Consider the following 16,146-nt stretch of genomic DNA (forward strand, 5'->3'; position numbering starts at 1 on the left):
GTAATAAGGAAACTCCCAACAAATAGTTATCCATTAACTTAAATTTCGTATTATCCCCAAATAACAATATGTTTTCAGAAAATTAAGGGAACATCATCTCTCTTGGAAGATTTTACTGACGAAATTAATACCGGCTTAGACAAAATATTGCCATTGTAATCATTATCTATTTGACAAAAGCCTTTTACACATTCACACACCTTGTTAGAAAGGCTAAGACATGTTATAATAGATGAATCTCTTCACAGGTGCGTTATAAACTACTTTCAAAACAGAAAACATATCCCAAGGATCGGTTCAAACCACAGTTGATAGCTACCATTACCCTGTGAAGTGCTACAGGGAACTGTTCTCTCCTCAAGTCTATTCAGCATTTATATACACGATATTAACCAACTACTTCTCAAAGGAAAGGTCTTCCAATACGCACACGACACAGCTATTATATTTATTATATTCATCGAAATGCAAGCATAACCCAAACAGATATGCAGAATGTAAAGCTGCTCATTGACTGGTTCACCAAAACTCCATACACCTAAACTGTGAAAAGAGAAAATTAATTATATTCTCAAATTCACTGACTCAAATGATTGATAATACACACACACACACACACACACACACACACACACACACACACACACACACACACACACACACACACACACACACACACACACACACACACACACACACACACACACACACACACACACACACACACACACACACACACACACACACACACACACACACACACACACACACACACACACACACACACATATATATTTATATATATATAATATCATTACAGTAGAAAATGATAAAACTGATCTTTTGGCAATAGAACTTTTGACAATGTCAGAACACGAAATACTAACAGCAAAACACGTATATCAAGATGCAACTATGTTGAAATATTATTTCCACGCCAAATACAGTACAGCCAGAATTACACACCTTATAACAAGACCTCAGACAACTAATTATATCACATATGAGTCTAACAATCACTACGGAAAGGCCATTCGAAGCTTCTACATCCCAGATATGCTAAGTAAACTACAGTCTGAATACAGGAACCTTACAAACTACAATAGCCTGAAAACAGCCTTAAGATACTATGAACAAGAAATGCCCATCCTACACACCTTATAGGAGGGTGGTCTGAAAGGTTCTCGGCTTAACAATGTAAGAACGAATTTATAATTTCAAAATAACTTTTATTTTTCAACGTGATCACCTTTAAGACTGATAGATTTATTCCAGATGCTACATCGGCAATATCCCGTCCCTGTGGTGGTTCTCAGTAAGATCCACATAATACCCCTCTACAGCCGCAATTACCTCTTGATTCGAAGAAAAACGCTGACCAGCAAGGAAAAGTTTTAGTTTTTGGAAGAGATAGAATTCAGAGGGAGCCAAATCTGGGGAATAGGGTGGATGTTCCAACAATTCATAGTGCGGATCCATTAAATTTCCCATTGCCAAAACAACTTTGTGGGTATCAGCATTGTCCTGATGAAAGATTATTTTTTCTTCTGCAAACCGGGTTTTTCTCACGAATTTTTTCGTCTACTCTGGTTAAAAGATCGGAATAATATTCCTCGGTTATTGGTTTACCCTTTTCAAGATAATTAATAAACAAAATGCCTTCAGCATCTCAAAACACCGATGCCATGGCGTTTCCTGCTGATGGAACCGAATGTGTCTTCTTTGGCGTTGAAACCGGCTTCTCTCCACTGTTTTGACTGCTGTTTGGATTCTGTTGTGTAATGCTCACAAGTCTCATCCATAGTAATAAATCGACACACAAAATCAGTTTTATTCTTATTAAAACGCTCCAAGCACTGTTCTGAGATTTTCATGTGAGTGCGTTTTGGATCTGCTGTGAGCAAGCGCGGCAACCATCTTCCGCAAATCTTTTTCATTTGCAATTCTTCATGGAAAATATATCCTACACGTTCTTTTGTATTAACTATAGTCTCAGCAATTTGGTGCAGTTTAACTCGGCCGTCATCCATTAACATATCGAGCACTTAATCAATGATTTCTGGTGTTGTTACACTTTTTGGACTCCTTCATATGGATAACCTTTAAGGCTGGTACGGCCACTTTTAAACTCGGCAGCCCATTTTTTAATTGTCGGAAACGAAGGAGAAGAGTGTCCGTGAACTTTTATGAACTTCGGATGAATTTCTTTTGGCGTTCAACCTTCTACTTGATCGAATGACTTGCAATTTCACATTGATGCTTACGACTGATGTACCACCTCAGAGAAAAAATATTGTTGATAGTATTGCCATCTATGGTCTAGGCCGAAAATTTTCAGACCAACTTCGTGAACTTAATGAAACAATATGTTAGTTCAAGCTTTCCAGTTCAGTGATACTTTATGACATTCCAAATTATCGTGCGCGCGTGTGTGTGTGTGCGTGCGTGCGAGCGTCAAGACGTGTGAATGAATTTCTCCTCCTACGGCTGTAGTGAATATCAGACCTATGACATATCAGCATATAAAGTTTTTAAACGCTGTAACTATAGCGCTTAAATATATTAAAGCAAAACTGTAAGAATTTATAATTCATTGTGATTTTATAAATACTGTAAAAATGTAATCTTATTCAACCGTAGCTATGAATTATCCACTATGAAATCATTAAAATATTAAATTTTGTTAAAGTAAACGGCGTAATAAACAATATATTTAAGCAAACTTAGTATATGAACACACCAGAATAAATCAATACAACGTCCTCTCTAAAAAAAAAAAAAATGTTATTATATCTGAGTGAAACATGGACCATAAAAACGTAGAATGAAAAACGGATTTAAACAGCAGAAATGAAAGTTCTCAGGAAAAAAAGATGGATATACCAAGTAGGACCATAAAACAAATGAAGAAAGTTTTTATTCCCTAAATTTAAAACCAATTAACTACTATATAAGCAAATATAAACAAAATTTGATTTGTTAGCAAATCTAAATCTATTGGACAACAGCAGACTGCCAAATATACTATAAGGATATAAAATAAATGGGAAAAAATAATTGGAAGACCAACAAAGCGATTGCATGAGACCGGACTCAAAATCCAAGATAGGATGAAGAAGAAGACACCTGAATGTTCCAAGTACTGGCCACAGAACTGAAAATCTGAATGAATCCTCCAGTATAAGTTGCAGTGATATCTGAAATCAAGAAAAAAGTTTAAGAAACTCGAAACTAAATACTAATTATATGCAATTTTAGAATGGTGTTAGCAGTAATGGGAAAGCAGAATGAGCCACAAATATGGTACAGAGTCCTTGATTAATTATTACTAAGAGAGCGTTGGTTAGGTGTTCGACACAGCTTATCTTTACGTGGTGAACTCCATTTCTTTACTCTTTTTAATTGCCTCTGAACCATTTATATTGTTGAGAGAATCGTGTTAATTCTTTTTCGATTGAACACGATTCTATCTGAATCGTGTTCAATTCTTTTTCAACGTGTTTCAAGCAAGCGACATTTTTATTATATTATTTTTGATTACCCCAAGGGTGTTTCAAGAACTTATTTTTTTCTGCTGGGTTCAAACATTTAACAATGTCTTCGGATATCTCATCAATTTTTGTATTTATAATTCAGCTTTGCACGTCAGCTGATTTCTTTCTTCAGCTTTTTTGTACGAATGTTTATAATGCAAAAGTTCATGTTGCATTTTTTTGTGATTTTTTTTGTGTATGTGCGTATTGTGTCTCCCGCGCATGAAAGGCAAACATGAGAAATTTACAATATATTAGCAGCAGCTAAGGATTGTTTTTAAAAAATCATTTTTAATATTTTATTTTAATTTTTTCCACATTCGGGAATCCTTGCCTAGGGACTTAACACTGAAGGCTTAAAAAATTCGATTTTTCAAGCCTTCAATAAATCGAAAGTTGTCTCACACAAGGAATGAAATTCATCTGCCAGGCGAAGACAATCAAAATCCTCATGTCTTTGGCGGATTGAACTTCGAAGACTGTTTGGAGAGTGGTACATTAATAACTCTGTCAACCAAGCTGATACGTTGCTCTGTATTTGGCATACAATTACAGTACGATTATATACCATATCCATAGGCATTGTGGTCTCGCATTTAAATAACCTTCGTGATACTTTTATCATCAGTATTTCAGAAAAGCGATATTTTTCATTGTCTTCTTAGTTGCTTCATATCCTTAAATCCATTCAGTGGTAATCTCGTCTTTCCAATTCCTCAAGATCCTCATTACTAAGAAATCAGTTTCGTTCAATAAACCTTCTTTGATTCACCAGCAACTCCTCAGCGATTGTAGTATCAAGGAATTTCTGTTTCCAAAGTTTATACGTTCTCATTTGGTATCCTCTCGATTCGTAATCATGCGATTCATTGCATGCGATTCATAATGGTTTTCCAATGAAGTCACTTTTTTCGTTTTTGTTGTTCTCCTATTTGATTGTTATTATTTTTTTTAATATTTATTTTTGCTCTACAGCAAAGGAAGTTGACCAATCAGTCCATTTATGGCTTAATGCAACGACGTTATAGCAGTTTGTTAACTAGGAAGACGATAGATTCTATGTGGATGATTAATGTTTTGTGATCATCACAATGAAACGTGGTCCCTTGCGAGATACTGTACTGCTGATAGTAATGCTACGAGAGCATAGTCATTAGCATCCCTCATAGCAGGCAAGCCTCCTTAACAGAACTAGAGGTACCGCATGGAGATTATTATTACTATTATCATTTTAAAATTTACAACTTTTTTCTGTGTCATTTATTTCTGATATTTAACGGTCATTAAATCTTATGGTGGATTAATCGAATGTGTAGTATGTGTAAATAACATGGGCCAAACTTGTGTACCAAATAATTTCATTCCTTCTTCACTGTGTTTATATGTGTTTATACTAGTACTCGTAAATCCAATTTACTAATGTATAGTAATTGATATGGTCTCATGAGTATTGTTTCAAACATAAGTTAAATTGAAACTAAAGTGAAGAGACATTTACATTTTCGATGTAAGAAGTTCCAATTAATTTTAATTTGTGAATTTTGAAAAATTTAGCAATCTCAAGCATGTTGAGAGATACTGAAGGTGTTCTAATAAGAGAGTGGTCAGAAAATGCAAATAATGAAGTATACAGATGCGCAAAATCACCATGCAAGCGGTGAGTATAATAAGCTTGTTAATTTTATGCATACAAACATAAAACATTTCCAAAATTTTCATGCCTTTTCGTGTTTAGTTAATCCGATTCTAAACCTAATAAGAGCAGGGCATGACTAGTATTGGAATCAAATGAAGATTATGGAAAAGAATGTACTGAGCTTTTAAGTTTTGCATATTTTTTAAAATAAATATTTGAGTTTTTTTAATCTCTCTCTCTCTCTCTCTCTTATGAACACACAGATGAACATTATCAGCAAAAGCGATTTTTTAATACATAATTCGATAGGATTAGGTAGGATTCAATAACTAACGGAATATATTAATACTGCTTGGAAATGCAGCATTTCCACGAGGCCATTTTGATTGCCTTTTATAAAACTTCGCTTCTATATATGATATAAAGATCTTGCAAAATGTAGAGAGAGGAAATTGATACGAGATCTAGTATACCTATTTGTAGGAATGTTAACTTTCAATACATCCGCCATCACAAAAAGTACAGCACGATCTTGAAAATCTCCGAAACATATTCTGCAGTCGTGTTTCAGTTACAACAAAGATGACATCCTAGAAAGAAGATAGTTTAGAGTGCGGAGCTTTGAGTAAAATTCAGTTGTAACCTATCCCCCAAAAGAAAAAAAAATGAACGAAGACAAGTCTGGTTGATTATGATTGGTGATGAACGTCATTTATGCTGACGTTTATGCAACGAATGTTAGTAAAGTTGATATGAAAGTGAGTTTTTGTTTGAGGAGATTCCGGTGTGATTTCACTCCAGAAACCGACCACGTGATATCACTGATCTGTCGTTTACTGGGGGATAGTTTTTGACGCAGATTTTTTTGTTTCTCAGCGTCGCTATCAATGTTTCTAATATTCATTATAAGTTCATTTATGTTTACATGGAAGAATAGATTGGAGACATGCAATGAGAATAGAACAGACTCTTGTTCATGACATACAGAGAGCGACCAGTCTCCTTCTCATAACATGACTTTGACAATACCTTCGAACTCCCTCTCCAGGCAGAGTATGCAGCGGTGTTATATGCCACTTGATCCGGAAACCTCCTAATCGTTACCGTCAAATTTGATCCAGTACATTCTCTGGTCACAAGCCGGCAGCACCACCGTTTTTACTGGAAGAGGGTTGCAATCTCTAAATATGTTTCTCATGTCCTTGAAGCGCATCATTTATATTGTGTGGAGAGTAGGGGTAAAGAAACGGGAACCCCTGCTCTGAAGACTAAATATAAGGCATTCACTATCTCAGTACTCCAATAAGCTGGGTAATGGGATTTCAGAGCGCGATGAAGGTTTTCTACCACCTGATTGGCCTACTTCTCATTTCCTCCAACTACAAAGGTTTGTAGCTGGAATATTGGTGGGTTTAGGAAAGCTCATTTTTTTGGAAACAGAATACCACTGGAAGGCGGGAGTTGACTTGACAGGATATGCTTTATTTTGTGCATCCCATGCCCATTAGAGACCAATGCAATAGACAAATTAAGAAATATCATATCCATCGGATGTTTTGAAAAATTGTAGATAATAATTATAAAGTGGGGAGACAGAAACTCAGTTATTCTTTATATTATCACCTAATGTTTTCATGTAAAATCCACAACAAAATGTGAAGAAAAAAAAACTGAAAAACATGAAGAGTGAAATTAAATCGAAACTTCAAACTATTTTTATGAAAAAAAAGTGAAAATCACTTAAGCAAAAGTACCCGTAAATACTCTATGTTTTCCTTGAAGATTGAAAATCCCGACCTGACCTTTGTTACACAATTCAACTTTGACGTAAACTGCTAAATTAGGAAAACAAGGGCATTTAAAATCACCTACTACTAATTTCCTTCATTAATTTCTCACTCGTGTTTTCGAGTTTGGATAAGGTTTGAAATTTCTTCGATTTGCAGAAATATATTGTGACACAGAAAAGCCATTAATTGACTTGAAAATCATTTAACTTTTATTATTCTCTTAACGCTATTTTCGATATAGAGAGAAAGTCGAAGCACTGAGTTTTGTAGTATAAAAACACATATTCGATTGTGATAGGGAATACTCACATCTTATCTGAATTCCTGCACAGTCAAATAACTAGAAGAATGAAGGTTCTTCTTACTGTGGGAACCAAGACAGGAACAATTTGCTGCTCTTTACATACAATTCTGATCAAAATTATCCGATGCCTTCTCATCCCAACTCTCATTCTAATGTGGAAGTCATTAACGTGGAGTTAGTGCCCTGGGGTAGAGCTGACTACTACCGGGTGCGTCCCCAGGTGGCGGATCGGGGAACAGCCTTCAGATATGGAGGCTAGCTGCGATATAAGCAGAGCAATCTGGCGAATAAGCAGCCGTGGACCAACAGCGACTGAGCTATCAGGGCGTGGGGGAGCAGAAGTGGCAACTCTGTCTCACTTAAAACTTCACAAAGCCCAATGACAACTCGGTGACATGGCGAGTAGTGCCGCCCTTAAATAAGTACCTGCTGGGGTCACTGCCCCTGACATTGGGAAGCAGCATTGACGGTACTGACACAGGGTTGAAGCCAAATGATGACGGAAAAGCTTGTGATCAGAGATTTGCAGATGGCAATATGATTATATTGTGTACGTCTGTAATACTGCGGAGCAGAAAGCAAACGGAGAAACTACTGCTCTACCTTATCTCCAGAACAACCACCATGGCGAGCAAACCCTTACAATTGGCCCCAAGTTCCCGGCGTCCCTTAAATGGGACAGGGGTGCGAAGAATCTCCGGGCTCAAAATGGTGTCCACTTTTAAAATTGCAACTTGGAATGTCAGAACTCTGTATGAAGCTGGCAAATTAAGAAATGCCATAAGAGAAATGAAGAGGCTGGGCATCCGGATTTTGGGAATTTGCGAGACAAGATGGCCAGGATCTGGAAAGTGTCAACAAGATAATACAACAATGTATTACTCTGGGAATGATGAGAACAAACATCGACATGGTGTAGCTGTAGTAGTAGATGAAGAAATCAATAAATCAGTACTAAATTGGATTCCATTTTCTCAAAGGATAATGCTGTTACAACTTAAGGGAAACCCCGTTAACATGAATATCATCCAAGCTTATGCACCCACAGCTGACAAAAGTGAAGAAGATGTTGAAGAGTTTTATGAACACCTAAAAGAGATTAAAACCTAACAAAGAAACATGATATAAACATAGTGATGGGTGACTTCAATGCAAAATTAGGAAGAGGGGGTGATGGAGAAATTGTTGGCGAACATGGCTTAGGCACCAGAAATGACAGAGGAGATCGCCTAGTCCAGTTCTGTCAGGAAGAAGATCTAACAATAGCAAATACCTGGTTTAAACTTCCACCCAGAAGACTATACTCTTGGAAATCGCCTCAAGATAACCAACATAACATTGTCCGAAATCAAATTGATTATATACTGATAAATAAAAGATTCCACAATAGTATAAAGAGTGCTAAGACTTATCCTGGAGCAGATATCTCATCAGACCACAATTCCATAGTTGCAGAAGTACGTCTTAGATTAAAATCAGCTAAAAAATCACAAAAGAAGAAAAAGAAAATTGATGTAGAAAAACTGAAAGACCCGAACATATATAAAAGTGCCAAGACACAGCTTAACCTGCGATTACAACAGATTAACATAGAAGAAAATAAAAGTGTGGAATCTCTTTGGAATAGCTTAAAGAATGCCATCGTAACAACAAGTATTGAAGAAGTAGGTTATGTGAATAATATAAAATAACAGGAATGGATGACAGATGAGATTCTTTCTCTTATTGATACAAGAAGAATGTACAAAAATAAAGACCTAGCCAGGTATACAGAAACACATAACATCATCAAGAAAAAAATAAAAGAAGCCAAGGAAAATTGGATGAAAAATTTATGTACTGAAATTGAACTGCTTCAGAAGTAACATGATAATTTCAATCTGTATAAGAAAATCAACGAAATTTCCGGAAAACAGGAAAAAGCAAATAGTGTCTCTAAGAGACGAAAATGGAAAAATAGTTCTAGAAGAAGAGAATAAAGCACAGATTTGGATAAAATATGTAACAGAACTTTTCAATGATACTAGACAGAAGCCTATAAATATAAAAGATAACATTCAAGGACCAGTGATCATGAAATGTGAAATAGAGAATGCTATAAGAGCAAGTAAAACAGGAAAAACCAGTGGACCAGATAGTGTGCAAACAGAATTTTTAAAATTAATAGAACCAGATAACATCAAACTTCTTGAAAAACTATTTAATGAAATATATGAAAGTGATGAATTTCCATCAAATTGGCTCAAATCTACATTTATCACTATCCCAAAGAAACCCAAAGCGAATTCCTGTGGTGACTTCCGACTTATTAGTCTAATGAGCCAAACATTAAAAATATTTTTGAAAGTAATTCAGAATCGCATTTATAGAAAAAGTGAAGAAACTCTAAGTGAAACACAATTCGGCTTTCGGAATGGTTTTGGTACTAGAGAGGCCCTTTCTTTACCCAAATATTGATACAAAAATGCATAACAAAAAAAACAGAAATCTCTCTTTATGTGTTTCATAGATTTTGAAAAAGCATTCGACAAAGTCAGACACACTAACTTAATCGAAGTCCTTCAACAAACAAGGCTAGACGAACAAGACATAAGACTAATAACAAATCCGTATTGGAATCAGTCAGCTACCGTTCAATTAGACAACATTACCATCAGTGATATTAACATCAAAAGAGGAGTGAGACAAGGATGTGTGCTCTCACCACGCCTGTTCAACATATATGCAGAGGTAATCTTTAAAAAAGCATTGGAAGAATGTCCAGAGGGAATCACAATAAATGGAAAGATTGTTAACAACCTACGATATGCAGATGACACCGTGCTAATTGCAGATAACATTATGGATCTCCAAAAACTCATTGACAGAGTATACATAGAAAGACAAAGAATGGGAATAAATATAAATATCAACAAGACAAAATACATGATCATCAGCAAACATCCAGCCTCATCAACGAAACTGACACTCAATGGGAAAAATATTGATCAAGTGTCAAGATATAAATATCTTGGTTGTTGGATTAATGAACGGTGGGATCCAGAAATAGATATAAAGACAAGGATTGAAGTTGCACGGCAGTCCTTCATGAAAATGAGAACACTATTCTGCAATAAAGACCTAAACATGGAGGTCAGATGCCGAATGCTGAAATGTTACGTGTGGTCTATTCTGCTCTATGGAGTTGAAACATGGACATTGAAGGCGACAACCATCAAGAAAATCGAAGCCTGTGAGATGTGGCTATACAGAAGAATGCTAAAGATATCATGGACAGAAAAAATTACCAATGAAAAGGTCTTAAAATTCATTGGCAAAGCTAAACATCTTGTACAAATAATCAAGAAACGAAAAACATCATATCTTGGCCACATCATGAGAAACAGCAAATACCAACTTCTACAAACTATTTTGGTAGGAAGAATTGATGGCAAAGGAACTAGAGGAAGAAAAAGAATATCATGGTTTGACAACATCAAGACGTGGACAGGAAAGAGCAGTGCACAACTGCTCAGATCAGCACAAGACCGCAGTTTGTTCGCCAAGATGGTCGCTGACCTTCGATAGAAGATAGCACAATAAGAAGAAGAAGAAGTGCATCCGTTACTGGACAGCCTTCGATCTTCTGGGAAAATTTTAACTAGATTTTGATAAGTTCCTTTCGTTTTTCCAGAAGAAAATTAATGAGGTCTTCAGCCAAGCGATTCGTCCTCGCTTGCAATTGGCGTTACAATTCATTCTACAGCTGTTCGATGGGACGAAGAGCAGTGCTCTGTGCAGGACAATCAGGTTTAACAACACCCATTCCTTCTTGGACCAAACTTGTGGACGGGTTATTGCCTTGTTGACACAGAGAAGGGCCTTCCTCGAACAGTAGACATAAGGTTGGAAGTACAGAAGTTTCTAGAATATCATATCGGCGGCAGCATTAAAATTCCCTGCCACTGTAAGTCAAGCAGGGGTTAAGCTAGAACCATGAAAAATAGCCGCACACCTAGTATACCCACAATGGAAGCTTCCATAGCTCAGTCTCTAGAGATGAAGCCCATTGATTGGCAAGACCTGGGTTCGAATCTTCCTCTAGGACGAGAACAATTATCAGGAATTTTCGACTGAAGATGAGTTAGTCAGTGCCATACAGATTGGGCAAGGTTTTCCATCCCGGCTATTCAGCACTCAGGAAACTGCCAGAAGCGCACACACAATTTACTTATAAAAACTACTTTCAGGCTTAGGGCTAACCACGTTATCCTTGAATTATGGTTACGAAATGCAAGGATACTCGGAAGATCGTGCATGCTCACTTGCCTGCTAGAATTTAGAACCACTGACGAGTATACCCACAATAACAATATTTTCTATTCTAGACCGGAAGCTGTTGTCGATCAAACTCACAAATAACAGATATTAGATGCTAACCCTTGCAGCATGGTGATCGCAAAAGTCATCATACAGTAATAGTAACTACAACAATTCTAAACCAGAGAAAGATGCTGGAAGCCCACCTTGCACTTGGCTAGACTACAACAAATTTAGTTCAGTCTTTCATCCAAGAAGATGTTTTCCGGTGCAAGCTTTGCTTGCTAAGACTTGGATGAAGAATTGAACTAAATTTGTTTTAATTCTAAACCAGAGTGTACACTATATAAACGATTCAATAATTATTTCTTTGCAAACCGCCGACGTTGCAAACATAACAATTGAAGAATTATTCCAAAGAAATAATTATCACATCGCGATAATGAGTATTAACCTACGTCAGTAATTAGTACCCGAGTATTTTCTTTAGTCCAAAGACTGTCGACAACCTCCTCATCGGAAGCAAGAGAAATCCCAATCTGATGAAAGCCATCCAGTCCGAGTAAGCATCTAACTGCCAATAACAATATATATATATATATATATATATTTTTTTTTTTTTTTATGAAACAAATTGAATGACTAGAACCGAGATTTAATTAAAAAGGTTTTAATATAAACACACTACTAGTTTCGGCCTGTAACAGCCTTCTTCAGGTGACATTATAAAAGAAAAAACACTAAACATTGAGGGTTAAAAGACTATGAACATCATAGACAGTCTTTATACATAATTAGCATTAAAACGCTGTAGTTGTATTTGAAGCTGTTCTTTCATTTGTTGCATTGCTGGGAGAGTGCGTGCTTGCTGCATCACGTGAACGCCAGTACATGATTACAGCTGAATGACTATCCGGGAGGTTGTAGCTTAAGTTGTTATTTAGATGAACAGGATTGAAGATGATTTCTCTCGATTCCACAATTTTTCTCTCTATTTCGTCACTGCAACGGAAGATGTTTGTAGATTTTTCCCAGCAGACTTTGTGACTTTGGTTATCATCATTAGGATTAGCCGAGAAGAGGATATGACTTGATAATGCACTTGCTCGCTGTCTCTTGTAAGTAATGTCTCTCATGTGTTCTTCCATACGCATTTCGACAGATTTGTCTGTCTGCCCGAAATAAGGAATATCGCAGTCACATAATATTTTATATACGCCAGGGTATTTGAGTTGATGATGACAAGGTTTTGGGTGGCTAATTAAGGAACGGATCTTTGGAAGTGGAGTGAACAAGGTTCTGATATTGTATTTTTTTAAAAAAATACAATAGTTCTAAAAAAATTTCTAAAAAATTTTTAAAAAGTTATTTCGGGCAGACAGACAAATCTGTCGAAATGCGTATGGAAGAACACATGAGAGACATTACTTACAAGAGACAGTGAGCAAGTGCATTATCAAGTCATATCCTCTTCTCGGCTAATCCTAATGATGATAACCAAAGTCACAAAGTCTGCTGGGAAAAATCTACAAACATCTTCCGTTGCAGTGACGAAATAGAGAGAAAAATTGTGGAATCGAGAGAAATCATCTTCAATCCTGTTCATCTAAATAACAACTTAAGCTACAACCTCCCGGATAGTCATTCAGCTGTAATCATGTACTGGCGTTCACGTGATGCAGCAAGCACGCACTCTCCCAACAATGCAACAAATGAAAGAACAGCTTCAAATACAACTACAACGTTTTAATGCTAATTATGTATAAAGACTGTCTATGATGTTCATAGTCTTTTAACCCTCAATGTTTAGTGTTTTTTCTTTTATAATGTCACCTGAAGAAGGCTGTTACAGGCCGAAACTAGTAGTGTGTTTATATTAAAACCTTTTTAATTAAATCTCGGTTCTAGTCATTCAATTTTTTTCATAAAACTATGTATGTTAACCGAGTCAATGAGCATTCTGTCATATATATATATATATATATATATATATATATATATATATATTGTTATTAATAAAAATCTCAGGAGGAGATATAAATGTAGAAAGTATTTTACCTTGGGTATAATAAATGTTAAAGATTCCAAGCAACTTTAAACCTGGTTTTACTCCATTTTCCAAGTAAGCAAACAGACAAACAAGTCAAGTTTGCGCCTGCAAGTTTTGCAAGTCTAGCTGATCTTACAGGTAGTGCAAGACCAAGGCAACTCATGGTAAAAGTAGAATAAGCTCTGATCACTAATCTTAATATTTACCCTTAATGCAAAGTACATCGCCTTGAGGAGATGTATGATGTTTTGTATTAAAGGCAAGGAGGCCACTACCCAGTCCCGTTTCGACCTTTATTGAATACTTTCTAGAATCTCAGGAAGAGATACATTTATATCTCTTCCTGAGATTTTTATTTAATAAGGTTATTTAATAATTTTAACAGAACAAGTTACCTTATGGTAACTTGTTCTGGTAAAATACTTATACGCTCTGTATTAATAAAATCTTGGTATTTCTAGCCTGGCTCCCACTGATGAGACCTCAATAAAAGTCGAAACCTGTCTGGGTAGTGGCCCCCTTGCCTTTAATACAAAACATCATACATCTCCTCTAGGCGATGTGCTTTGCATTAAGGGTAAATATTAAGATTAGTGATCAGAGCTTATTCTACTTTTACCATGAGTTGCCTTGGTCTTGCACTACCTGTATGATCAGCTAGACTTGCAACACTTGCAGGCGCAAAGGTGACTTGTTTGTCTGTTTGCTAACTTGGGAAACGGAGTGAAACCAGGTTTAAAGTAGCTTGATATATTTAACATATATATATATATATATACTATGATAACATAAGTATTTGGACACCTTACTTACTATGCAAATTTCGCATCCCACCAAATGCAAATATTCAGAGAATGTCTGCTTAAGTCTGGTAATGAAAGATGCGATGTGCTGCCTGTTTTGCACTGTACTCGATGTCATCAGCTGAACTGTCAGAATTCCAACTTAGGGTGGTAGTTACGTATGACATCAGTGGGCTCTCTGTTCAAGACTGGTTTCACAGAACAATGTTGAAGTGCCGGACGGTATGGAAGTGGAGGAAGGCATGTTTTGCGATACTCAGAACTGGGGATTGAGTATAGCTTGGGCAATGATAATCATGAATGGTTCAATTCCTGAGCGATAGGATAGAGAATATTATTTAGTCTGGATGATGAATATGATGAATAAACTGTGGGCGTGAAGAACGTGTCTGTTCATATACAGTGATCAATCTGTGATATCAGTCCACCAGTATCAGAAACTTAGCATATCGGTGTGTTTGTCAAGAAGATATGTGTTGCACATTCAAACTACCAGACTGCAGAGTGTTTTCAGCTGAGGCAGTGTGCTTCCATTCATTCATGCAACTATTGTCACACCTTCGATCTGCACTATCGGTACTTATGCTGATTTGATCACGTGACTTTTATTTAAATACACGATGCTCACTGTATGCAAAAAAAAAAAAAATATTTTAGCAGACACTTTCGATTGTCTTTTGAGATGTTATGAAGAGACAAGCTAATTGGCTGTTCCAAATGCAGTAGGATGCTAGTTGGTCTCCAAAGGGAAATGATGAATAAACTGTGGGTATGAAGAACGTGTCTGTTCATATACAGTGATCAATATGTGATATAAGTCCACCAGTATCAGAAACTGAGCATATCGGTGTGTTTGTCAAGAAGATATGTGTTGCACAGACAAACTACCAGACTGCAGAGTGTTTTCAGCTGAGGCAGTGTGCTTCCATTCATTCATGCAACTATTGTCACACCTTCGATGTGCACTATCGGTACCTATGCTGATTTGATCACGTGACTTTTATTTAAATACATGATGCTCACTGTATGCAAAAAAATATTTTAGCAGACACTTTCGATTGTCTTTTGAGATGTTATGAAGAGACAAGCTAATTGGCTGTTCCAAATGCAGTAGGATGCTAGTTGGTCTCCAAAGGGAAACATCACATAGTATCAGAGAATAACTCAATTTTATAGTGTATAATCTCATATAATAAACTAATATCAGTGCATAATACACATAACTGGAAAAGTTTGATTTTTTTTTTTTTACAGGAAAGAAAATCTGATGGGTGAACCAGAACTGGTTTTGAAGAGAGCACAGTTAGGTAATGGAGCATTTTACAGTGGTTGGTAGAAATGAAAAGAAAAAAGTGATGGGGTTGCATTGATCTCTATGGCTCACCAAAGGAGAAAATATGAATGGAATAATTCTTAATAATTCTGAGTTTTCTTATTCAGAAATGTTCATCATGCTTTTTTAAAAAATAATTGTTTAATATCGTTTGTGAAAATAAAGAAAAAGTACTCCAGCGTAAGAATATAGTACTCTCATATTTTATAAGTAAATTAAGGAAATCTTAAAATGTCTGTGGTAATACATTCCTTATTCAAAAAAAAATATATATTACCTAAAACACATTGTAATTCTAACATCAATCGTTAACACTTGCAAGAGTATAGATGGTTTGGGCGGTTTATGTGGAAAGTAATGCTTGTAGTGAATTGATGATTCGACAAATGCTTGAAATT

The 16,146-nt window shown here is 36.1% G+C and overlaps 1 protein-coding gene across 1 annotated transcript in view; it reads left to right on the forward strand.

Annotated features, from left to right (window-relative positions):
- The window catches only part of LOC150101289 (uncharacterized), a 144,896-nt gene extending 128,961 nt beyond the window's left edge, over positions 1-15,935 (forward strand). The window contains exons 3-4 of the mRNA XM_090400862.1: positions 5,088-5,190; positions 15,670-15,935. Coding sequence (XP_090256988.1) covers positions 5,088-5,190; positions 15,670-15,751 — 185 coding nt within the window. The 3' untranslated portion in view covers positions 15,752-15,935. The remainder of the gene's footprint in view (positions 1-5,087; positions 5,191-15,669) is intronic.
- The last annotated feature ends 211 nt before the right edge of the window (positions 15,936-16,146 follow it).

Source organism: Typopeltis vanoorti, chromosome 11, assembly GCF_054136105.1.
Source record: "Typopeltis vanoorti isolate ZY-2024b chromosome 11, IOZ_Tvanoo_1.0, whole genome shotgun sequence".
NCBI lineage: Eukaryota > Metazoa > Arthropoda > Arachnida > Uropygi > Thelyphonidae > Typopeltis > Typopeltis vanoorti.